Source organism: Buteo buteo, chromosome 1 (assembly GCF_964188355.1).
Source record: "Buteo buteo chromosome 1, bButBut1.hap1.1, whole genome shotgun sequence".
Taxonomy (NCBI): domain Eukaryota; kingdom Metazoa; phylum Chordata; class Aves; order Accipitriformes; family Accipitridae; genus Buteo; species Buteo buteo.
The window spans coordinates 6,792,048-6,818,426 of record NC_134171.1 but is presented as its reverse complement, the minus strand read 5'-3'; the positions used below and the strand labels follow the sequence as shown (position 1 = coordinate 6,818,426).

Below are 26,379 nucleotides of genomic sequence, written 5' to 3'. Positions count from 1 at the left end.
CTCATTCATTTAGGAATCAAAAGGTTGGTATTAGCTCTCTTACAATCACAGATGTAGCAGCCAAGCATCCTAAGCTTAAAATAGTAAGCTCATCTGGACATAAAATCTGCACATCAAATTGACCTTCAGAAGAGATGGTTTACTACTGGACTTTTTTCTTTTGTCAACCAACCAGCACATGAAATAGAGTAAACCAGCTTGAACTCATGTGGTCTGAAGGAGGAAGAAATCAATGAAGCACTTTTGCAAAACAAAAATAGCTTTCAATAGACCCTTATCATTAAATTTTCTACTTTTAAACTACACAAATTTGGCCAGACATGGGGAAGGAAGCAGGGGGAAAAAAGAAAGGAGGGAAAAAAAAAGCGCCAGCCTTTTCTCATTTATTTATTTTTTAAAAAATAATAAAAAAAATTAAGGTTTAGTTCTGTTCAATGAGAGCACCAAGGGATAACTAAAGTATTCAAACATTTTTGCTGGTAATAAATGTTTAAGTATCCAAAGATAAGGAATGAGATTTTGCTTATATGGCTCTTCTCTGAGTATACTGAAGACATGTGAAAGATCTGCCTTGACACAATTCTGCACTGTCACCACACCACAGATCCACTGTTTTATTCAAGACATAAAAAGCAACTGTGTAGATGCTTCTGCAAGCAAATCTGCAGGAAGCTGTCGCTCTGAAAGCCATAGCAGCAGCAATAAACCACATGCAGTGACCCTCAGAGCCCATGGAAAGGCAAAAGAAGAGCAAATATTCAAATACCTGAAAGCAAACTCACCTTGTTTCCATGAAGTGCAAGATGTCCTTGGGCTTCACACACTTCTCCTCTCGGTAATATTCATGGGGCAAGAAATGGAATTTGATTTTGTAGAGGCGATGTTTGTTCTGCTTGCACTTCACACGCAGGGATTCCTCTATCTCAACTTTCTGCAAGACCTACAAAAGCCCCAAGTAGGAATATTACTCCTTTGATGAAGACACTTCATTTACTTCCTGCAATTCCAATGTCTTCCACTGGAGACCGGAATTACACAAGGCTAATTGGCAAACTTTTCGTGGGGCTTTGTGGCATCTCCTGGGCAAAAGGGCTCTACCCTATTGCACTCTTTTTGGCTTAAACTCCTCCCACAATTAACTTAGACAATACTGGGAGAACAGCCTCACCTCCCACCTGGCTCCTTCCCAAGAGACTACGCTTCTTAGTGGGCCAACAGCTTCATTTTACTGACCCATCTCATTGACCATGACAGTATTCCAGCACAGATCTGAGTCTCAACTCTACCCTTGCCACTTTCAACTTGAAAGAGTAAGACAGAAGAGCGTATGGCATGCAGGAGAACACAAGAAAGACTGCACCCCTAGAAAGAGGGAGCACAGAATACATCAGAGTTCGATATATCGAGTCTCCATGAAGCCACACATTTTGCTTCTACTGAGCACAGCCACTTGTATAGGATTAGGAAGGGGTAGGGGACAGAGAGGTCTCTGCTATGCCAGTCACAGCCAGATTAGATTGTCTCAAAGAGAAGACAAAACCCCTCCAATTCTAGAGACTGACAAAAATGAGCTTGAGAAAAAGCCAAACAAGGTTATGGCAGCAAACATAAATCCTCCCTGCTGTTATACTACTGCTATGTCTCAACTATTACCCTTCCTTCATATTCTATAGAGTTTATAGCCTGTGACAATGCTCTACAGGTTAAATTGAACTTAAGTCTCATGCAGCCACAGTAACTGCCATTTCTTTCAGTGCTCCACTTCCTAGCAGATATTACAGGTTCAGTATGCAAGAGGTGAAAAGAAAGGACCTTCTCATCTTGTGCCCACAGATAAGCCTTCAAAAATGGAAACTGCTACAAAGCCAGACTAACTGATGAGCTCAAATAGGAAATTTTGTTTTGCTGACTCTCAAAGGATACACTGAATAGGAGGCTCACCTCAGCTAAGCACACTCTCGTGAGCTGTCTCTTAAGCTGTTTCACCTTCTTGAAAGCTTTCTTGGTATTGAACACAGGAACACTCATCATTGGTGTTTTAATTTTTGCACTGGCCACCATCAATATTTCCCGCAACCTTTAAATAAAAAAAGATCTTTCAAATTAAGCATAAAAGCACTATGCATTCAAGTAAGTATCTAGTTCATTTAATTAGGCAGCATGCAGCAACTGCCAATTCTACCAAAGCCCTATGCATCAAGAGCTGTGGTTACCATTGCACTACTCCTTTTAACTTTTCTCGTTCCTCATTAGGCACAGCACAACAGTAGCTCTACTGCCTCAGTGAGCATATCACCCCAGTTACGAGAAGAGAATAGTGATGAAAGTAAATTATTCCAAGAGCAGAACTAATGAAGCCTGTTTCCTACAGATGCATACAGTATGCTTCTTCATATTTTCTCCCCCTCCTCTGCTTCTCTGAAGTAACACAACCATCTCCCATCTAAGGCATCGCATACGTACACACAAGGCCAGGGTCAGCACCCATGTTATTCAGAACAAGCTGATAACTGGCTGGTAAACACATGTGCGCTAATAAAGTCACTGTCACCAAACAGAAGAGCCAGGGGAAACCTGGCTGCTATAAAACAGGTCTCTCTCTACACAGGTGACAATGATACTACACATGCCAGATTTCATAGCTGCAGTGAAATTTTGTGGGGGGAAAAAATAGGTTTAAAAGTTAGTAGGGGGAAGAAGAGGTCAGCAGAGGGCAAACCCACAAAGCACCATTTCTTTAGGCTTATACTGTACTGACTAAAAATACAGAAACAAATAAGCATTTCCTATACATCAGATAAGACTAAGGGGCCTTCACGGATATTTTGTATCTGGAAAACGAACCAAAACAACCATAAAATTGGAAAACATTGTAAAACATTAGATATGAAGAGGCACAATTTACAATTAAACTGAAGGATCATTTGCCCTCAAGATTACACATATACCTGCCAGTGAGATTAAGCACTATTACGTAAGTGCCAAAAATTGCTAAGGATCCATTGAGAACAAAGTTTTCTCACCTTGGAATACCCAATGTGACATTCATTTCACCTCTGCCAGCAAAGTGGAAGGTGTTCAGAGTCATCTGTGTGGAAGGTTCCCCAATACTCTGAGCTGCAAGAAGACCCACAGCTTCTCCTGGGTCACAAAGAGATCGCTGCCACTTTAAATACAACAAATCCTTCAACCTGAAGACAAGGAAGTATGAGGATTAGCTCAACGTAGTACAAAATAAAAAACTCAGAAGAGATTGAAACATTGCTCAGTTCAATACAGTTACCTCTTTCAGCCAGTTTCTCCTGGTAGCTTATGGATAAGTACACTCCAGAAACTATAAAATTGTCTAACCCAATCTGATCTGACAAACACAGCCCATCAACACAGAACTGGGGCCTTGGCCAAAACATATTTTAATTCTGCTGCTACTTCCCAGAATGTCAAGAGACAGTCCATTTACTCCCACTTGCTCATCTTAACTGCCTTGCTAACTCCAAGGTGTGACAAGAGCATATTTTGGTTTTTAAGCATTACTGTAAAGTATTATTTTATATGTAGGGGAACAGCAATATGTTGCTGTTAGTCCATAAAGCCTTCGCCAAAGCCCTTAGCAAAACAGAAAATTCAGGTCTGCAACCAGGGCCTCTCCACTGCACACTAAGCACACTTGACTTCCAGGAACCATTCTGAAACCCACTACTTTGTTTTACAAAGGTCACAACAAAACCAAGAGTTGATAAAGACTTTTCATCTTTAGCAAACTCAGTCCAAAAATAGGCATCTTGGGTTTTGACTCAGTGCAAAGAATTAAAGACACAGAAGTTATTACCGATCAGAAGAAAGTGCTGGGCGCATGTAACTTTGTCTGTTCTCAGATTCCCATTTGTTGATGTAATCTTCGACTCCATTTTCAAATGTTTCTGAAACAGATGCAAAATAAGTATCTGGGCGCCAAACACCAAGGCTTGGGTCAGGACATTTATTTGTCTTCTTCATATACTTTCTTCGTTTCTTCTCGTCTAGGTCATACCACATCTTCAATAACTGAAAACAAGAGGAGATTTTTAAGCAGACTAGTTTGTCCACAATAAGACCAAAACCAAGTAACACTGCTTCCACCAGCAACAGTGAAAGAGGAAAAGATTACCTGTGTAAAACTTAAGGGTGTACATAACACAGCAAACAATTTGGCTACAAATATGGCATTCTTCATTTTCTGATACTTAACACTTTTGATCCCAAATGATTTCAAGATTCTTTACAAGCTTGAAATAGTCAGACCTACCTATCCATAGTAACTACTCCAGAAATCACCAAAATACAGCCCTCTAGGAATGATTTTAACTTGGCAGTGAACCCCCTCAACATACTTAAATCTTTACTTCTAGCTGACTACCACCTCACCTGTCTGAAACTGGCATGACAAAGGAGCTTCTCTGAGTTTCAGCTGTCAACATTCAAGCCCAATAGTCCAGCAGAGACCTTAAACATAGCTTGCATCTTATGCATGCTGATCGGTTTTATTTGTATTCTTCAGTTTGCTAGTCTTTCAAGTAACACTTCAATTGTTGCATTTAATAAAGGAAAAAGTTAATACTGACTTAAAAAAAAAAATATACCGATACAAAAAATGAGTTAAACCTGTCTTTCTACATGCCTTGATGTTTTATGAAGGAGGAATTGGCTTGTGACACGGAAGTCTGTCCACTGAGCTTTACAATATACCAAGAAAGAGATGAACACGTTATCTATATCTACCTATCTACTGAAAGAAAAAAACGAACAAACAGTAAACGAATCCACAGGCCAAATTGTTTTGAATGTTATCAAGAGTGCCAACAGCAATGCAAATTCAGCATAGCTGAATAAATAAACCAGTGATTAGGCGTAACATTTGCAGACAAGCTCACAGAGTTATATAATCTCAACACTTTCAACTTGGAGTTTCACACTAACTGTCCACGTTCTACCAGGGTAAATTCCTTCTGAAAGCAAGGCTGGGAAGCAGCACCTGTTTGCATATTGTGTCCATACATACAATCTTCATTAGAAGCCATAACATATAGATCAGTGCCCTGATATACCAGAGGCCTAAGCAAAAGTACTTTTTTGAAACACTAGGCAGGGCTGGTTCAGCGCTCTGATCTTTGTATTTAACAGCCTCTCACCCAGGTAGCAGATGTCCATCCAAGAGAGATCTACTTTGTGTACATGAAATTAAAAAAATTTAAAAAAAACCACCACATAACAAAAAAACAACCCACCACCAAACAAATAAAAACAATCCCCCAAAACCACTGACAAACATGGGCTGTTTTCTAAAACCAGTTTTACCTCAGGGTTTTTGGCCTCTAACCTAGGGCCAGGGCCACAGACTTCAATAAATGAACCTCAGCTTCATCACCCACACAGCTAACATGATTCCTTCAAAAGGTTAACTTTATATAAGTAGACTGTGAAACACTTCAGGATATAAAAAGCCATTTAAAAAAGAAGAAAGAAAAAAAAATCACTGATTTATGCAACTTTTTTAAAGGGCTCGGTCAATTCAATTGCTTCTGTGTTACCTGTAAAGTAGCAGGATCTCTTCCATTTTTGATTTCTCCTCCCGTAATCTGTGCTTTTACACTTGCCATTTTCTTTTGGCAAAACATCAGAAAACCTCCTTCTCTTTGCACAGAGTTTTGGTGCCTGGCTCGCCACTTTTTGATGGCTTTGAACTGCTGGTTAGCTTGGTGAGACTCCATCCTTGCTAAAGCTTCATCCAGATGGTTTGTCTTCTGGATTACCTGTAAGAAAGTTACCTGTATGACTACTCTTCTCCCTATGCTCACTGTAGCAGAAAAGACAAAGCAAACTGGAAAGGTCATCTACTGCCACTCAAAATATTCAGCTGCTGTAAAACAGCTTTCAAAATTGGTTTTCAACCCAACTGAGACAAAACTCATTGTATCTTTATGTGGCTATTGCCATTCTTTAATAAGCAGTGATGATACTGGTAAAAGGAATTTTACTCTTCAGTCTGTCAAGTTTGGTTAAGTCATCTGTGTTGAATCCAAATGCAGAATTAGAATAGATAAGAACAGGGAGAGCACTTGGTGCTCTGTTGAAATTGAGACTGCCTAAATCATGCCACAGACTTAAAATTTGCTTCTGTATTTTGAATACAATAGCAAATAAAAATGTAGGTTAGTCTGAGAATGACTGAGAGAAACAACTATGTTATCGGATCCTTAACAGATAAGCCAGATGTTAATCATGCATTTCAGTCTCCCCCTTCACCCCATATAAATACTTAAGATTTAGGTGTTCTACCTCATAATTTTCTGCAATGAAAGGAAATTGCTCAGGTTGTAAGAACTGAGTTTTAGGGATATCAAGCCCATCTTCTCCATATAGAAACTGCACCACACTGCCATCGCTATCTCGTACTGTCAGGTCATACTGAACTACCAGTCCTTCCAAATGTTTTATGATACACCTGTTCCAGAGAAGAAAAAAAAACACTGTTAAGAGGCTACAAAGCAACAAGGATGATAAAACTCTAACATGAAAAATACTGTTTTCATTAATATCTTAAGTGCACTTAAGGGCTGATCAGGAATTCTGGAAGCCAAAAACCATAGACACAACACACAGGTGAAATGCATAATGATACTGCAAAGCTTTCTGCATGTTGCTCCCTTCAGTTTCCTTGGACTGCAGTGACTTAAAATGAAATAGCAAATTATTCTATTTCTGCTGTCACTCAAACAGTTGCCTGAAACAAGGGGGCATCCCTCCTTTAGAACCCCTCACTACCCTCTGAAACAATTAAAAAGTTCCATCTTCTTCTATATAGTGGAAGCATTGCTGGGATAAAGATGAGGGCGCACAATGTTGCCAAGAAAAGCTACAGTTGCCTGGAATTTGTACATCTTTACTTGTACCAGGAAAAAGATTTCTCCAAAAGGAAAAGTTGCTGCTGCTGTGTGCCAGAGATAAGTTACAGATGATAAAGTTCCACTTGATCTAGTCCTCTAGAAAGTCAGCCTTAGAACAAACATTCAAAACTCAAACTGTAAACACTTTTCTAAAAATCAAGCACACTGAAGTTAATCTAAGCAATACAGGTACTTCTTTCAGTCTACACTCTCTACAAAAAAAAAAACAACCAACCAACCAAAAAACCCCCAAACAAACAAAAGGACCTTTTAAAGGCTCACGTTCTAAAACAAGCCTCTTACCTTTGTAGGTACCCAGAACGGCTGGTTTTGACAGCTGTGTCCACCAGACCTTCCCTGCCAGCCATGCAGTGAAAGAAGAATTCCTAAACATAAGCACAATAGCATCAGCGTTCTGCTGAGAAGTACACCAAGACTGGCAATTCATGCGCTCTTTCTCAAAAGCCACATATGAAAGTAGGGTGAACAAAGTCGATTTATCTATAATCGCAGACATTCTATATTAAAATACCAAGATTTAAATAAACTTCAGTATAAGCACAAGCAGTATTAAACTTACAGAAGGTTTGATCCCAGTGAGAAATCTGCCAGTCACAAATCCTCCTGAGCTAGGGGAAAAATCATAAGGCTGGAAACATGGCAGTGATTTGCCAGATGCCATCAGTGGGGGTCTTCGACCTTCCAACTCAATCTGGCCCAGCAAACAAGAAATCTAAATATGGACAGGAGAAAAGGAAACAACAGTTTTCCATCCAACTTTTTGCTCACGTAAGTTCAACAATTTTTCCCGAAAAACACAGTAAAAAAATTAAAATGTTCACTAAATGTTCTTTAGCTATATGTCAACATAAAAATATCGTAAATATTTTTTAGGTCCCTACATTACCCTCACCACCTCTCAGCAGTGTACTAAAAACAGAACAACAACAAAAAAAATCTAAAACAACACCTTCTCTCTCTTGAGCTTTGGTCATTCTCTCTAATCAGAGACGGAATTTTAGAAGGCCTTTTTATATACTGATTCTTGTTTGGTGTCTGTGTTCCAGAAGACAAAATGAAAACACATCCTTGGCATTTCTACCAAAATCAAAGTAAGATTTAGTTGTTCCTATTCAGTAATGGAAGAAGGAAACAGAGGGGTCAGTCTCCAACAGAGGCCAGGAAAAGTTCTCTCCTACAGTAGGTTTGTTTGTATAATCTGCTGCATTCCTTCCAAAAAGAAGGTCTGCTGTTTCTATAAATCCTAATGTACCAAGAACTGATTCAAAAATAGAAGGTTATAATAAACATTGACTCTCCTCCATCACCCAACTGAGGTCTTTATTACATTCTTCTAAAATTTTTTCATGCCAAAGGCCTCTATTCCCAAAGCCGAGAATAAAAATCTTGCTCTGGTACTAGATATCCACACAAGAGCTTCTCAATAGCTTACATTCTAGGACAAATCACATCAACACATGCAGATATTCTAGCTATCATTACCTGCATTGTATTTACAGCAGACCCTTTGGCTCCTGACTGTACCATCAACTGCAAATTGTTCTCTGGAAAGCTCCTGTGGAGACCAAGGGGCATACAAACCTAAAGAGTTGTGATGGGGTAAAGGGAACAAAACAAACCCATTATTAATAAAATAATAAACCAAAGCAATTCCTGTTGAAAGCTTTAAGAAAGTGAAACGAGGAGTCATCACAAGCATTCCTATTTGTAATTTTAAAAGCGTCTTGAATATTAAGCCATCTTCTCATTCAGGGAGGACAAGGTTGAGGTGGTGAGGCAGTATGTGAAGCTCATGCTGGGGCCAGATGGAAAGCTTCAGCCTCCGGAAAAGTCATGCAACCCTCATCGACATTAAATTAACTTAATAAGAAAGTCTCCAAACAAGATTAGTATACACAGATGCCTCGATGCCAACCTTGTTAACTTCATTGTTGTAATTGTTTACTTCCTCCTTGAATTTCAGATCTACCATGTTAAAATCCCTCTGGTCTTTGCAGAGATGGGCATCCTGCCATTTCCCTTGGACCTCCTCACATGATGCTGTTTCTGGCAAATTAAGAGCAGCTCTAACAGCCTGAAAGTAAAATATGGGCGGTTTTAGGTGCTAAGCAGGCATGATTAAACAGGGCAGGATTTCAAAAATTTTTAATTGGGCGGGGAGTTGGGGGTGGAACTTCTGCAAGACAGACTTACTTCAATACCATGCTGGCTTGACTTTTCAATGATTTTTTGTCTTTTGTGGTCTGCTTCAGGTTTAACCAAAATATCTTCAATCCCTGTTGAAGAGAGACAGAACACATAATGATCTAAAAATGAAAAAGAATTGAGGAAGGAACCACATTTGGTGTCAGGGATTTTGAGAGCAAAGAGCTGGAAAAGGAAGTCACAATTAAAGAAATAGTAATTGTTAAAATCAGGCTAACTGCAGTTTGACAAGAAAAAGAAATTCTGAATGGCTTTTTGAGGGAGAAGGCATAGGCTGTCAAAAAACTAATGCAGCATCAACTAAGCTAAGCATTAAGGGTGCAAAATCAACTCCCTAAGTTAAGAAGTCTTCACTTGAACAGTGTCTATAAAATCTTAATTGGTGCACCTGCACAAACAAATGTGTTATAGGCCAGCCACATCAAACTGTTTTTTCTCTTCCATCCACTTCAAAGTTCCTATTAGCTGAACTTTGCAGAATCTGTCATTTCCTAGCTTTTTTAAAAAGGTAAACTAGAAATACAGACCATTGTGATGACAGGACCAGGAGAACAACAGTTTAGAAGAAATCAAACGTTGGAACCCTAACTCCTTAAGCTATTTGTAAGGAGTCCTGTGAAAGTCACTAAAGTGGTCACTAAAAGTGGAGCACGTGATGGATGAAGAGAGGCTGAAAGATGTGTTTGTCCTTCAAAGATACAAGGAAACAAAATTTTCCTCAAGAGGAAAAAAAATTTTGACAACATATATGAATAAATGCTGGCACAGGGACTCAAAGAGGTTGTACAATCACCATCCCTGGAGATATTCCCAACTTGACTGGGTATTGCTCTGCGCAAGCTCACCTGGCAGGACTTGCTTTGAGCAGGGAGCTGCATTAGATCACCTCCAGAAGACTGTCCCAGGTTAAGTATACAGCAGTTGTAGGGGGACAAGTGGGACACTTTACTAGTGAGTTGCACACACATTTAGAAGGCAAAGGAGCCTATGGCCCCATCACATGTCCCTCTATTTTTACTCTTTTTCTCCAGCCCTGCTCTCCTTTTCCCATTCCATCCTTGTCTCTTCTACTTTATCCGCTACTCCTGAACCTTATTCATCTCACCCCAAAGTCTCATCTTGCTCAGTCCCGAATGGTCTCATCTTCACCAAATCCCAGACTCCTGCTCCAGTCTCACTTCTCTTTTTCTTATGTTTTAACTACCTGGTGATCCCAGGCTCATTATCTTTTCCTAACTAGTTTTTGCACCCTGTCTCTCTAGACATATTTTCTGTGTCTACCGTTAATTAATCGCCTTCCTCACCTCAACTTTTCCTTGGCTCACAGCAGTCTGTTGGTTCCTAACCACTTCTGTCTACCAGTTGACCGTGCCTACATAAACTCTAAGTGATCACATTTTGCCTTCAGACAAAGCCAATTTAAACCCTCCTGCTGCTACATACTGTAAGTATTTCATTAGTACAAAAACATCTTGTAAAGCTCTACATTGTAATTTGAAATATTTCAACTATTGCAAGAAGAAAGAGTACAGTAAGGGTCAAATTTTTATTGCATGCCAAGTGCATTTTTTGTATCAGTTTGCAAAGCTGTAATGAAAGTCAAACGTTTACCAAAAGATTTACAATAGAATGAGATATGCCAGACTGTATTAATAACCCCTCAAAGTTCTTCCACCTTGCTTTATCAACTGTTCTGGTTTATATGCAACAATTCTTCTTCAGAAAAGTAAAAATAACGAAGACTCATAGGATCTTTTGATCTAAACAAAATTTCAACACAAGACATTTAGACTGTGTACACTTTGACTAGGCAGAACAGAAGAGAGGACTTGATGGACATACTCAAGATTATACTTTCTCTTTATGGTTAGAAGGCCAGCTATGCATCAACCAGAACAAAAAAGACCAAAAATAGGCTGGCAAACAGCTATCCCACTCAAGGACAGTTTTGCAAAATTTTATTTACAGAACTCTTAGCACGTATTATGCCTAACAATGTCTGTTCTGTATCTTAGGAGGTGCTGCACTACAGCACTGGTGAATTAGTCCTTGCGTTACTCACCCATTGTAAATCCCCTGTACAGCTGCAGATAAGCAGTAAAGAGGCGTCCTAGACATGTTAGCACTTTCCCACTGGTTTCACCCCCATAGATTTCATAGCAACAGTGGACCAGGCCATAGGCAGAGCTGCCAAAGTGAGCTTTGTCCAAGACTCCACACATTAATTCCCCATTTCTCATAATAACCTGAAAAATAAAACACAACTATTCATGAACACAGAAATTTTGATGATCTTATGATCTCTACAGATTTTTCTGTGTAATCTACATGAAAACAGGTTTAAGTTTAAAAAGCCCACATATTGGTGAAGAGTTAAATATGGTCAGGTTATCTATACTTCCAGAATTTATAGCAGAAATAGAACTTCTAACACCATCTGTATTTTTCCACCTATAAAGTTAAACAATGAAGACACATGGTCTAACAAAAACTGATGGAATCTGTATCAGTCAGGGTCAGTACAGAGTTCTTCCTAACCCCCAGGGCTATCCTCTAATCTTGCGGTAACTGAGTATCTGTTTTTAACCTTGTCATCTGCCTGCTTCCCCTTCCCATTCCTCTACTGTATACACAATTTTATTACAATACATCCCAGCCCAGCCTCCAGAGTTGCTGCCCCAGCATACCTGAGACTCACACATTGAATCAAGATTTAGACATCTGTTTGCAGGTCCCTTTACCCAGGCTCTTCCACCAATCTTAGCTTTCCCAGTCAAATTCAGTGGGATGTGGTTTTCTGGAATGATGTTTATTAACAATGTAGAAACAACCTATAAAGAAGCAGGAAGAGTGGCAGGAACTATTTATTTCCCATATTCCCTTCTCAAGGTGAAGAATTTAGCATGAAGTAGAACAGCAACATACTATACGTATTTTTTTCCACTGACAGCAAACCTTTAAAAGCTCAGAAATCTGAAGTTTACAAGACAGGAATATCCTCTAGCCTTTGAAAGATCAATGACCTAAGACACATAATTATTCAGAAACATATGGCACCAAAGATTTTTCCAATAATCATGTATCTATATATAAAAAAAAAAAAAGTTGTCTGTTGGGTTTTATAGGAAAAACTGGCAGAGAATTTCCCCTACTCTGCTATGAGACATAATACTTGGATTGAATGTTAAACTCTCTTAAATAGTAGAAAATGGAGCACTCACTTGGGCTTCCCAGGTATTACATCAACCTAATGATGGTCTCAACCAAAAAGTCAAATATTTACGTACAACCTTTAAGTTCAGAGATTTAAAAGCACTGAGTGGCATAACCTAGTTTACTATGATCAACAAATTCCTTCTCTGCTCCCATGCCTGTAAACTGCAGCATTATAATTCTATCTGCAACACTGTTCAGAGCAGCAAGTAGAAGTACTATTCTAATACTGTCATTTTAAATGAAAGACGACTCATAGCTCAATAAACACACACCAACATCTATGTGGTGTTGATTAGATGATGGGATCTGGCTTTTCAGCAACCCTCAGCAGCACTGGTTTTAACATTAGCATTCTGCTTACTGTCAAACCACCAGCATTCTTTAACCCAATAAACTACCTGCTTTCCCGTCCATAACTGTTGTGGTTTCATAATGGCAGGAGGAAAGACTTTAATTCTTCCTTTTCTGTCTGTTAGTCCTCGGTAAACAAGCTCCATATATTGCTCTCTGGTGAAAAAACAGCCCCGGATTGTCATGCTGACTCCAGAAATCATGTGATCCTGGATCAAGCCAGGAAGTGGCTTCCCATCCTAAAGAGATAACAACAACAAAACAAAAAAAGGGGGGGGGGGCAGGGGTGTGGATAATTAGTCATGTGCTAGCAGCTGCCAAAATTATTCAAGCTGTACAGAAGAACTAAAGTAATTTGTAAAGAACTCATCGGCACAGCCCTCTGCTAAACCTCTTCTGGACATTGACATTAAAAGGAACAAGACTGTTTGGATGTGCTGGGCCTTCTTTAGATGAAGAGAACCACAAGTAGAGACAGAATAGAAACCAGGAATAAATTTCAAAACTAAATTAAAAAAAAAAACCAAACAACTCATTCTCATCAGACAAACCAAATCAAACAAACACACAAAAAAATTAAAGTGGTTTTGCATAGGAATAAATTTATCTGACAGTTTTACTTACCTTTGGAACCAGATACTGTTCATCGGTAAAGGCTAAGGTGTAGGCTTCTGCTCTGCCCAGCTCACTCTGTGGAAAATGGGCATTCATTTCATCACCATCAAAATCAGCATTGTAAGCCTTGCAGTTGGCATAGTGAAGCCTCAGCACTTTTTCTCCAGGCAGTATTCGGGCCCGGTGAGCTTGGATGGAGGGTCTATGAAGAGTGGGCTGGCGGTTCAGTAAAAGGACATCTCCATTTTTAATATGTCGACATACCTGCAAGAGAATTTCGGTTGCTGCCTATAAGGCATTTCCATGCAAGCCTCTGAAAAGACTGCATCTTAAAATACACACACATCCAAAACATTTTCTTTCTAGTATTAATGTTCTGCACAAAACTCTGTAAGAAAGTCAAGACTGTTTGCCCCTGAATGCCCTCTGCTCTCCACCAAACCACACTCTAAGGCTGCATATCCTCCATTAACTCCCACAAACCACAGTGATCAACCCAAGTTCACAGCATGCAAGCCACGCTCTACCAATCTCTCCTCTCCCTTGGCAATACAGGGATCACAGACTGAAAAGGAAAGAAAACTGTGCCATTTGTAAATGAGAAAATAAACTATTTATCTAAAGCCCACTGGGCTGAATTGATAATACCTATCACCATACACCCAGCACCAGACATCCTAGAATAAGGTAATAACATGACCTAGTAGCTGAAGCAGAGGCCAGGGATCTCAGGGTTATAATTTCAAGGTTTGAGTACAGCACAGTATATTCTTATCTAGAACAGTCTTGCAAAACAGTCTCATTTTAATTTCTCTATCAGTAACACCCATAAATCCATTCAAGTGATTATCAACAGTAGTACGATAAGCTGTTTGCACAGTCTAAATACTGTTATGTTTATCTCTGTGACAGGTTCTGAGAAGTGACGTCACAGAAATACTCAGTCTTAAATATTAAATCTCTACCATGCCTCTATTAGAGACAGAGGTATACTTAACAGACATTGTGAAGAGACTATTCATCACCAAAACTTTTGCCCTAACAGCTAAATAATAAGCTCTCAACTCTTGCAAGGGATGGAGGTAACAGTTATTAAGTAGGTTCAGCACTAAAACACAGACCACTCCTCCTCTGGTCAGTGCCACTACCAGCATGGCTGACATAGAACAGAGGACTCTACTTCGTACATATTCACAGGCACCCTACTCTTGGAAGACACATCACATCAACTGTTTGTGTTGTACCTATTCCACAAGTATACTGAATTTCGGTCTTCAGAACCACCACCAAAAAAATGCTCCAAATACAGAACCTATTTAATATTTCAAAAGGAGAGGAAATAAGATAGAATTTGCTGAGAAGGATGGGGAGACGGGGGGACATAAAAGCATAAAATGAAAGCAATATTTTATCTTCCATACTTCTAAGACTTCCCAAGAATAGCCAGTTGCAAAAGAAAGACTATTCCGCATCTTGGCACGATGAATGCCATACACTGCATATTAATAGAAGAGTAAAATTCAGGATGGAAAAATGGTTTTTAGAATTTGAAAAATTATCAAGCTCTTCTTCCCACACACCCTCCAACTTTTTCTTAGCCACCTACTAAAAGACAAGATAACCCTGCCCTGGGAGTCTTTGTGAGTGGAATGACTAGCAAGGACAGTAGTAGTAGTAGTAGTAGTAGTAGTAGTAGTAGTATTTAAAAAAAAAACACCACAAGGTAGGAGGGCTCTGACAAGCCCTTTGTTGTACTCACAATCTTCAGTCCTGACTGGGGCGCGCCTGAAGAAGGAGTGAGGAGTTGCTTAGCTATGGCTTCCCTCTGGGTCAAGCTGCTCGCACTCAACACTGTACGAGATCCATCCTCATTAATGACCATGGAAGCCCCAGGGTGAACCTTTGGGCCATTTATGACAGCCTGCCTCAGCTCTTTGACATTCCAGGGAGTGACTGGCTGAGGATAAGTCAGTTTAGTAGCAAATACCTAGACAGGAGGGAGAAGAGTCAAGAAATAACAAGTTGTTCAACGTTGGCTTAAAACAGTACTAAGTCACTGAGAAAACAGTGTCAAATATTAACCCATACAATGTAAACATAAATCACTTAAAGCTCTTGGTTGCATGTCCTCCTCCATCTACTGTCATGCCAAATAAATACATTTCTGTTTCAAAATCCTCTACCATAAGAATAGGAACGATATCCTTTTTACGATTTTCTACTGCAGTAGAAAAGGAAAACTCAATCAGCTATCAAAAAAAGAAAGCATGACTTTAGATTCTGCAAACAAACCAACAAATACAGAGAAAAAGTGCATTATTGCCAGGTCCACTATTTGCAGACTGGCAAGCAGAAAAGATGATATAATGAAAAGCTCAAATTCAGGCCTGGTGTCATCTCTGTGTGGTTAAAAATCATTAGGGATGAATGAAGTTGGTGAAGTTATTATGGCCTTTTCTTAAAGGCTGCCATAGCTGTACAAGATACACTGTACAAAGACCACAAGAGAAACAGGATCTACTTAGAAAATTTGCTCCAATTCATAATCCCAGAAAGCAAGTACAGCTTTTTCTTTTTTTTTAATCCTCTTTCCCAGATGTGGTGTTCAGTATAAAGGTAAGAATTTCTTGCTCTTCAGTGCTCCTTCTTTATTAACACACAGTAGTAACATACAGCTATGACACACTGGGGAGGAAAGAGTCCAGATGAGTCAGAAAATCCCTACATTTTAAACTACTTGCTATGTAGCTGAAAGTGTTACAGTGTAGTTCAGTCCCCAGCTGCACCAAAAAGAAACACTCCTTTCTTTATTCTTACCATAGGGATGCCAATCTCATTGGTACCAATGTACATATCAGGGCAAATAACTGATCGAGCAGCAAAATCCACACGCTTTCCCATCATGTGCTTGCGGAACAGTCCTTCCTTTTTTTCTAATAGCTTTGAAAACAGAAGTTAAGTTAATGATTAAAATGTGGAAGCATGCAACATCAGACACATTCACTAGGTATTACAGTGATGAGTATCATGAAAATGCCTACATACTAATCACAAATATTTCACTTTTTTCTTATTCCATCAACTTCTCTTGTTTTACCTGTCTGTGACACACAAAGTCTAGAGTATCTAAGATTCTGCCTGCTACCCACCTGACGAATACCAGGGTATTTTTCTGTCATTAGTTTGTCCATGTCACTATCAAATACAATGTTAACGTGGCTCTGAAGACGAATCCAAGCGTTGTATAGCTTATCTGCAAGGGTCTGTCCTGGAATCATTGTCAGGACAGAATGGTCCAGAGGTTCATTATTCTCTCCTGTCTCCTACAGAAACAGAAATTAGAAACGTGGACTTAACAAAAAATGCCTTTTATTTACTAGACTGAAATTATAGTATTAAATAGCAAATGAAACACTGGCCACTATTTTGCACCTCATTGAAGGCACTTTTTTTTAGGGGGAAAAAAAAAAAATCATTAACAATGTAAAGTTAACTTTTGAATTATTACAACCAAGTGTCTCAGACAAGTCTGCTGTCAAGCTTTAGAAACTGACTTGGACAGGAGATCTCCAAACACCACAGCTACATATACCAGTGGGATTTTAAAAGATGATTGCTAATCAATCATCTCCTGGTAAGTGACAGTCCTCTTTCCAAATTAGATGTTACTGATTAGTCAGTCTGTGCTACAAATCACTGTGCTATCAGAAAGTCCTATTCTTAGATAAAAATAATGTAAATCCAAGAGCTTTTATCACCTACATCACTTTATTCTCACAGTCTAAAAGTCGGTATAGCAGTCACATCTGAAATGCATTAACCTTCTGTCAAATGTTTTAAGAACATATCTCCACCTAGTGGCTAAATTCTGAGTAACTAAAAATACTTTCAAAATGTTTTACACTTAAGATGTAAATCAAGTTCAGCCGAAACTAAGTCCAGTATCAAAGAACCCTCAATAATACAATTCATGAACAAATATGAAGAGAGACATGGTGACATGCATTATTATTTACCACTATATGACCATGTGAACTGGTCGGTAGCAAACAAGCTTTGTTACTAATTAATGTTATTTGTGAATTTTTTGGTTCTATTTAGACATCAATGGTCAAAAATAACCATGATCACAATTGACTCTACTAGGTTTAGAAGATAAAGTGGCTTTTTTCCCTCCATCATTTTTCATTCAATGAGATGCTGGAAAAGTTTTATTGTGAACTGTTTGTGCTTCCTCCAGTAACAGGAGCCTATTACGTCTCATATACAGTAATCTAATACAAAAACCATGACTAAAGGAGTCTGCATGAAATGTTTTTCCCTTTGCACCAGGTGGGTGAGCAGAAAGAGGCATGAGAGGAAAAAAAAAAAAAAGCTATGGAGAACATCTCCAATGGCACATACTCCATTTTGCCCAAGCAAAAACTGTTATTGGAACAGTTTAAACAGGAGCCCACTTGAGTTCAACTCACATATCCAAAAAGCAAAGAATAAAGTAATGAGCAATTCTTACTGTTTGTGTTTCTTCTTCTGTGATTTTTATTGGCTGACATTGTTCTTTTGCCATGAGAACCAAGAGCTTCCGTATCATTTTGGCATCTTTCATGACAGCCTGCAAGTTCACAGTCTGACCATTTGTAAACAGTCGGTCTCCAACACGATTTATGGGACGATACCTAGAACAGATAAAAATTACTTTAGAATATTAAAGCCACTGAAAAGTAGCATGATAAACTTCAAACATTCTAAGGTAAGTCCTCAAATTATGAAAAATAATCCCTATAAACTAACTGTAAGCATTTAAAAATTCATATATTATACTGGGACAGTCATAAAAGAGGAATGATTCCTTAACAAAAAATTCTACCAGTACTATATGATTATAATATTCTATAATAATTTAAAATACTAATACTAAAATATGTTTTTAAATAATTAGTATTTTAGTCCTTTAACAGACTTATTTGAAGTTACAATAAAACTTATCAGTTACTGCTGTGATTTTTATTATTATTATTTTTTTAACACTCCGCTGACACTTCAGCAGACCAGTGTCTGTACTATAGGTGTTTGCATCTCCAACTCCTGCAAAAAGTATGTGCTAAACCCCATGACTTCTACAAAAGTTTTTTTTGGGAAATTTTACCTTGAAGGTGGAACCACAAGTAGATCTAAAAAAAACATGTCTGGACTGAATCCCGAACTCTCATGGGGATCCATCCCAGGGAAGAGATAACGCAAAAAGAAACCTAAAAATATACAATAGAAAAGATAAACTCATTATCACTGCTATTGTTTGGGTATCCAAACCCCCAGATGCATTTGGGCAATCAATTCGAAAGAATCTGCTAAGTTAAACACTAGCGAGCTTGTTTAAAATAAAAACATTTAGGCATACTTTAGAAAGAATTGCCATTGTTCTTTTTGGTCATATACATGATTTTTTAGAAACAACTCTGAACAGAAATATAGAGTATAGCAAAAGAAAAAAGCAAAACAGCAGGAAGAAACAGTTTCCAGCTACTAGCTGTGACTGATACATGAAACTGCTTCGGTTTTTCCTGGCAACTGCAGACGGATTCAGAGTACAGGGAACTCAAAAGAAGAGATCACTTAATACATTCTCAGTCTTTAACCAATGTAACTGTGGGGAATATTAGGTGCGGCACCATACAAACATCAAATTCTCTGTAAACAACAATCGTGATTTGTGGGGAGCCACAATTTGAGAATAGTTGATCAAACTATTCATTGAATCCAGCTCTCTGCATTCACTAGCTACCAGTCCTCCTGTCAAAAAATCTATCTTACAGCCAGAAGCCCTTAAGGCAAAAGGCAATGATTTGGCAAGGAGTTCATACAGGAACAGTTGCAACCTCTGTCCCCTAAGTGATACAGAAAACAAAGTAATGCTGCTCTTAACAACCAGTACCTTCATTCTTCCACAGAGCCAGGATGTATTCCTTGGCAGTCATCGGTGTCAGGTATCCTCTCTTCCCTAACTGGCTTTCATCAATCGCTGGAAAATAAATAAATAAAACCAATAATAATTAAAAAATTATTTAAAAAAAAAAAACCACAAGATACTATGTTGAAAGTTGGGTTTTTTGCTTACAATGGTAAGTTCTTCCAGCTCAGAGGAGGAATGGAAATACTGGCTAACATCTACATTAGAATTATCATTGAAATGTTTGCTTTGGGAATATGAAATTAACTAAAGAAAGAGCCTTCCCAGTATGAAAAAATAAGCCATTTTGGTGATTAATGGATATCAATATAAGTAATTGAAACAAAACTCAACTTTAACATAAAGTGTATGCTTTATTTGATTAATGGTGAGCTGGACCCCTTCTTCAAATGATCTCATCCACTGACCAAAACACAAATCAAGAGTCAACCTGCAGCTGGAGAACACAGAAGTGGGATTCAAGTATTACGACTGAGATCAAAGTTCCCATGAAATACACAACTGGATGAGACAATAGCAACAGTCAGCAATCCATCTATATCATACGTTAGAGTCTGGGCTAGCTGTATTTCAGCAGGGAAGGAAAACACGTGGTTTTGCTACTGAAAAGCAGAAAGATCATTTTTTAAAACAAACAAACCCCCAGAGATTTTAGGTCTCAATTCCCACCTCTCTTGCAGGTCAGCCCCTTGTGTCCCAGGGAAGCCAGAGTACATGACTTGATGAAAAGCAATTCTCCCAAGACCTCAGGTAAAGTTTCCTACTCTTCTTTTGGCTAAGGTCCAGAAATCCAGATTTTTCCACACTGAAACTTCAATTCCCCCTTCCTTCACATAAAAACCCCTTCCATCCCTTCAACACGAATGCATCAATGCCAAGGTTAAAAGTACTCCCTCCAGGATTCAATACAATGAGCAACTGTGACAAGCTAGGCAGAATGTACATAACTGTATAGCCCATCCCATTTCAGAAGGTGTAATACTTCACTGTAATGAAAGTCATCAAGCGGTGTTACAGCCTTGGTCTTTGAACACTGAGAGGAGGAATGTATTTCTTACTCCTACTTTAGCTGTGAATGTTAACAGAGACTGCGAGAATATGGCTAGTTTTGAAGCTTTTTGTGGGAAGGCAAGGTATTCTAAATCTGGCAACTCATTAGACCTTCCAGATCAACTATTTTCTTCACTAGCACAACAAAACACATTCCCAGACTTTGAACAGTCCTAAAGTGGCTCAAATAAAAAACCCAAAGTAGTACCCTACAATTTAATGGAGTGAAATCACAGGTGTCACTCAAAAGTAGTAATGCTGGGATATGCAAACTTTCCTGCCTTTGTTGAATGTGTTATGGATAGGATGTTAAAGCAGAGATCTGACCTTTCTGCTTTAAAACGCATCACTGATGTTGTGCTTCTTCAGTCACAACTCCAGAGATTTAATCTAGTATTTAAACCACTGACCAGCAAATGGAAAAAGCTCTCTATATAAATCTTTTCTAAGGGTTAAATAACCCACAAATCCGTTTTGATTCTACCTGGTTGTGTAAAGGATCAAGGATACCACAAGAGCAAAAAGTAAGTTTAAAGTGATCCAAACACTGGGTTAATTAAGACTGGAAAGTGTCACCTACTTTCTTTCCTGTCCTTTCCTCTTTAAGAGGAAATTCTTCCATAAGACTTAGGATTACCTGATTTTCCTTCTGAAGTAAGGTTGGTCATTTTCCCCCTAGCTGACTTTTTATCTAGTCTCTCTATTTTAAAAATCTAGCAGAAAATCATCTACCTGCCAAAAATGAAACTCCCCAAACCACATTAGAGTTGACATAGATTGTGCTTTTGTACTTCTTTTCCTGACATACAGGCACGCAAAGCTGCAAAAGCACAGAGGGCTTGCAAATAGAGAAATTTAATGGAGTTGGGTACTCCCTTACTGCTGAGCTTACTGTTTTATTTAAATTTTATAAATGAGTCACAAGTGCATAGTCACTGCTAGGAATCTGTGCACCTTAAATAAAAGAAAATAAGTGCAAACGTATTTGAGTAGAAGACAAAAATTTTACCTGCTGGCTCATCCAGAACGCCTTCCTCTCCTGATTTATGGTGCACTGTAGAAGGATAGGTTACTGTCAGCTTGCTGTTATGCTCCTTTCGCACCAGTGATCTCCGAGATCTTAAAGGAAAAAAAAGAAAACCGGGAAAGGCAGATAAAAGTTAATACAAATGCTCACAAAATTTAACTTTACACCAGCTATTTACTTCCTCATGTAGTTAAACTTACTTGCAGTTTGGGCATTTCTTTGAACTCATATGTGCTTTCCAGAACTGTGTAATCAGTTTATTTCTACACTCACATACATTTTTGACCTGATAAAGAAAGAATAAAAAAAAAAAAAAAAAAAAGATACTTAAATATAATGAAAATCATAAAAATAAATTAAAAACATTTGACATGAAGAATTCATTAAACACTATACAATTAACTTTAACCATCAACACAAACATTATTAGTATCAATGCACACACATCCTCCTATTGATTTAATTCATGCCTTGATCCCTAGTGTTCTGCCATCATTCTCCCGTATTTGCTGGAAACATACACCCCCTCAATGCTCACCACCCTCCTTTTTAAATTTATTTCATAAATAGTCTTCATTTTTCAAGTCAGTACTGAATTTTAAAGCTTTTCTCTAATGATGATTTAAGAAGGTAGAAGACTGATAAAAATCACCTTTTTTTGACTGCTCATGAATGTATGATTTACAAAGTGCTCAAGGTTAGTTTTGAAACAAGTGATTAAGGAATTAAACTTGGCTTATAAACAAATCTGCTCTAAGATGTTAGACCTTTAAATATCTTCTTCACTAATATTTTCCTTTAGCTAACAAAGTACATTAAACTGCATTTAAATGGAAATAAGAATTCAATTACATAACTCTCTAAAAATTTCACTGTAAGTAAATCTGCAAATTTGCTGTATGCACGAGTTCTCGAAAATGTTCTGCAGCTCAAAACAGCTGGAGCATCATACAGAAAAGTATCAACATCTGTAGGTAATGTACTGACAGCAGTATCAGATTATTTTTATATGACATTTACACCATCAAAACGTTCCCCTACACAAAGTGTATTTTCCAGAAACCTAATAGTTATACTGATAGGAAATAAAAATCTTTTTAAGCTTAATTTCAGACATTTCACCCAGAAAGCCCTCTAAATATAAAAGAGTTCAGAACTCCAGAACAAAATCTAGAGTCTACATAGTCAAAGACAGTCTTTCTTCTGCACATTGCTATTTTAAGAGGACAAAACCTGAGATCCCAGGAGAAGCACTGATTGTACTTACATTTGAACACTGATCTCTTACTTGATAACTTCCTAATATTTCCTGAACATGGTGATTTAACTCTTCTTCAATTTCTGAGCCTGTTGCATCTGCACATTGCTCTAAAAACTAAGAGACAGAATAAAAGAAATTGGCACAGCTCTATAGTTGCAGGACTATCAACTCAAAAAGGACTGGAGAAATACACAGTACTTGCCCTGTTTAGAATGACTTCAAGATCATGGACGGCATGTAGCAACCCTTTCTCCAGAACCTTCAGCTGACTTAGCAGTAAGTGAACCACAGCTCGAGCACATGTCAGCGTGTGACAATTTAAACAAGAACCCCGAATTAGAAGGTATAATTTCTGGAAAAAAAAGGCAAAGAAAAGTTATCCTGGTAGATTTACTAGCTTGCACAGTAAGCAAGTAGATAGATTTGTTTGAACTTAAAAGTGCTACTATAACTGGGAAATTAGACTAATCATTAAATTTAATCATAAAGAATAGGACTGAAAAAATTTCTTTCAACCACACAAACTCATATGCAGAGCATGATCTGTAGACAAACTATCTGCAGGCTGTCTACATAACAGATATAGCAAACGCTTGTCATATCTACAGCAACTCTGGGACCAAGGCTGCTCTTACGTACCACTGTGATTACAGCTTCTAACAGCTTGTCCCATGAAGGACAATATGGTACCCAAAACTCCACACTAGTAAAATGAAAAGTTCTGGTCACAAGTACGATCAGTGTCCCTCAAGATTCTTCATCCAACCACATTCTTCTCAAACTTTGGGAAAATATCAGTGGTTTTTATTATTCAGTGTATCTCTGCACACAATTTGCTCTATCTGCACACAGCACGAGTGGTCTGAAGGCTAGGAATTACTGCTGCATGATTGTATTCCTTGGTCAAATACAAGTATTTTACTTCAAAGCTAGGACAAGACTAGAAGTGGGACGGACCTCATCTAACTTCAGTCATCTGGAAGTGAGGTTTTTAGTCTCAATTAATAGCCTATGCAGGAGCCAGCTACAGTAAATGGGGAGATCGGCACCTCAGGAGGGAAATTCATCCCAGCTCAGGCTCCTGTTATAGGCTAGATGAATCTTCCTCTGCAAATAGTCCAACTCCTCAGACTCCAGAACGAGCTAAAAAGTACAATCAGATTACGCATCTAACTTTCAGAAGACCAAAATAAGGCAAATCCTACCCTTACAGCCAGGAATCCTTTTATATTTAAAAGATGACCCTTTGAAAAAACACCCACGTGAAGCACTTTGGAGAAATGTGCAGTTTTACCATCACCAGCAGCTTTCAAAACAAGCTTGTAACACCTGCCCTGACAGATGCACACCAAGTCAAAGCTCTGCTCTACATTAGGTATCCTACATATCACATAAATGCAACAGTTGTAAAGCTATGAGAAGCACATGTGTCTGACTTCCAGAGGCAAGCAATCTTCTCGACAGGCTTGTGTTTTTTTTTAATTAAAAAGACTGATGGATTTCTATACAGCTTAGCATTTTTCAATGCTCTGCTGCCACCAAACTTGCAACACTATATTCTTCCATATATTGGGCACATATGTGATGTCACTCAGCATCTTACTAGATAGGTTGTTGGGTTCTATCCACATTGATCCAGGTTTCTAGAATAAATTATTCTGGAATAAGAGGGCCTACTAGGCAGAATGGACAACAGAGCTTTTCGGAGCAAAACCAAGGCCTGAAACTCCAGGAAGCACTTGGAGATCCTTGGGCAAAAGTAGGTAGCTGTTCATGTAAGTTTATACTAGTTGTTTAAAGGAAATAACTAATAATTTTTACTGTGCCATCCATTTAATTAAGGCATGAGACCCTACAGTCAGTTATATAATTCGGTGATCAACATTCCCCCTCTCTTCTTTGTCAATATTGAGTAAAGTATTAGTTACAACAAAATGTGTATTCTGTAGAAGTCGGGGTCTATCTGTATTGAAAAATCATGACACAACAAACTTTTTCTACTACTCTTGCTGTTATTCCACTTAAACTTAGAGAGAAAACAGATGTCGGCACCTTTCCTATTTTCAAAGGCTACAAACTGTGTGACAGCTTGAGCACCATCACCCATTTCACCAGCAAGACAATAATTAAGCATACATACATCAAAAAACAGAGGGTTGTAGACAGTCAGAGGCAGTTCTATATGGCCAAAATGACCAGGGCAGTTGCTGAAGTTCTGTATGCAAGTTGCACACACTTCTTTGGAGTCTGGAGGTCCCAAAGCCAAGTCGTACAGTCCATTAATGGCTGGATTCCCTGTATTATCCAAATACTGAGGATTTGTTATGGGTTTTACACTCAGTTTCCTGAAGTTGAAAGAAAAGAACAAAAATCAGTGGCAGCAAACAGCCACATGATATGTACTTGAATGGTACAACTAGCACTGACATTTAGTATCCGTACGATTGTTTTTTATTGATTAAAACATCTTTTTGAAGGTACTTTGTGCATGCAATGGGAATTTCTGTATCATTGATTTCATTGTCTGCGTGCAATCATTCATGTCACAGCAAATATTTACATCTTTAGCCATTTATTAAGGAGTCAAGTACTTTTGTCTGTGTGTCCTCTCAAGCAGTGGGAGAGATATAAAACCAACACAAACACCTAGACAACGACAGCTGCACGTCCTTGACTACACACAGTGCTAACATCACACCAACGCTAAAGAAATGCTGACAGCTCTCTAGAACTCCAGGAGAAGTTCTACCTGCTGGAAAAAAAGCCACACAAAACCCTCTGCAACAAAGATACACTGGTGGTAAAATATCTGAATGTTTTCCCCACATCGAAAGAAGAAAAGTCTCTTCTGTGCCGCACACGGAGGATCAGATCCCAGGCCGCGTTTCCAGGATTCTGCCCACCAAGGAACATGCCCAACCTTGCCAGCACAGGGCTTCTCCAGGCTCTGACAGGCTCTGCTGGCGCTGAGGTGCAGGGGGTGGGGGGAAGCCAACACACCCCCCTCAGGGGAGGCCCCTCAAGAGAGGCACAACCTTCGCCCTCACAACGTGAGTTTATGCCGCACCTTGTGCCCCTGCCCCTGGCAGCACATGGCCGTGCTCCCCCCGACTCCATTGCCAGCGAGGGGCTCTCCTGAGAGGACCGGGGCCGCCCCCCGCCTCCTCACAGACCCTTTCCCCCAGGCTCCCTCAGTCGCACACAAGGAATCACCCCCCGCTCCCACAGCCCTTCCCCAATCTCCTCCAAGACCTCCAGCGGCCCCAGGCCACGCAATGGGTCTGAGAGCCCCACAGAGAGTCCAGCAGCCCCCCAACGCTCAACGACCAGAGGGCACTCAGTTGCCGCCATCCCAGCGGCTGGTGAGGGCCACGGCGCAGCCGGACTACATTTCCCAGCAGGCGGCGCGCCTACAGCCCGCCGAGGCCTGCCGGCGTTCTGGCGCAAGGCACGCCGGGAGTTGTAGTCCTCAACAGCAGCCCGAAGGGAGGCGAGCCTACCGCCTGCCATGCATCCTCACCTGATCTCCTCGGCCGTGTACATCCCGAAGGAGACCCCAACCAGCCGCCGCCACGGCACCACCTTCGGCGGCCTCATGGTGAGCAAGCGAGTCTGCCCCGACCGACACTTCGACCACTCTCTGCAGCCGAAGCTGCTGCGCCGCGGGAAGCACCACGCGGTCCCGGCGGCGGGGGGGGGGGGGGGGGGGGCAGGCGGGGCCGGGCGGTACCACTGCCGCGGA

The 26,379-nt window shown here is 39.5% G+C and overlaps 1 protein-coding gene across 1 annotated transcript in view; it reads right to left on the bottom strand.

Annotated features, from left to right (window-relative positions):
• POLR1A (RNA polymerase I subunit A) overlaps window positions 1–26,315 on the bottom strand; it is a 35,792-nt gene extending 9,477 nt beyond the window's left edge. Inside the window, exons 1-27 of the mRNA XM_075052886.1 lie at window positions 26,158–26,315; window positions 24,778–24,982; window positions 22,840–22,989; window positions 22,644–22,751; window positions 21,577–21,662; window positions 21,359–21,468; window positions 19,264–19,350; window positions 18,478–18,580; window positions 17,845–18,007; window positions 16,481–16,654; window positions 16,149–16,271; window positions 15,091–15,318; window positions 13,341–13,595; window positions 12,764–12,955; window positions 11,837–11,980; window positions 11,212–11,395; window positions 9,138–9,220; window positions 8,860–9,018; window positions 8,427–8,525; window positions 7,504–7,656; window positions 7,227–7,309; window positions 6,316–6,481; window positions 5,568–5,789; window positions 3,830–4,044; window positions 3,024–3,191; window positions 1,942–2,077; window positions 783–940 (exon numbers count right to left, since the gene is read on the bottom strand). Of these exons, the coding sequence (XP_074908987.1) occupies window positions 783–940; window positions 1,942–2,077; window positions 3,024–3,191; window positions 3,830–4,044; window positions 5,568–5,789; window positions 6,316–6,481; window positions 7,227–7,309; window positions 7,504–7,656; window positions 8,427–8,525; window positions 8,860–9,018; window positions 9,138–9,220; window positions 11,212–11,395; window positions 11,837–11,980; window positions 12,764–12,955; window positions 13,341–13,595; window positions 15,091–15,318; window positions 16,149–16,271; window positions 16,481–16,654; window positions 17,845–18,007; window positions 18,478–18,580; window positions 19,264–19,350; window positions 21,359–21,468; window positions 21,577–21,662; window positions 22,644–22,751; window positions 22,840–22,989; window positions 24,778–24,982; window positions 26,158–26,234 (4,031 nt within the window). The 5' untranslated portion in view covers window positions 26,235–26,315. The remainder of the gene's footprint in view (window positions 1–782; window positions 941–1,941; window positions 2,078–3,023; window positions 3,192–3,829; window positions 4,045–5,567; window positions 5,790–6,315; window positions 6,482–7,226; window positions 7,310–7,503; window positions 7,657–8,426; window positions 8,526–8,859; window positions 9,019–9,137; window positions 9,221–11,211; window positions 11,396–11,836; window positions 11,981–12,763; window positions 12,956–13,340; window positions 13,596–15,090; window positions 15,319–16,148; window positions 16,272–16,480; window positions 16,655–17,844; window positions 18,008–18,477; window positions 18,581–19,263; window positions 19,351–21,358; window positions 21,469–21,576; window positions 21,663–22,643; window positions 22,752–22,839; window positions 22,990–24,777; window positions 24,983–26,157) is intronic.
• Between the last annotated feature and the right edge of the window lie 64 nt (window positions 26,316–26,379).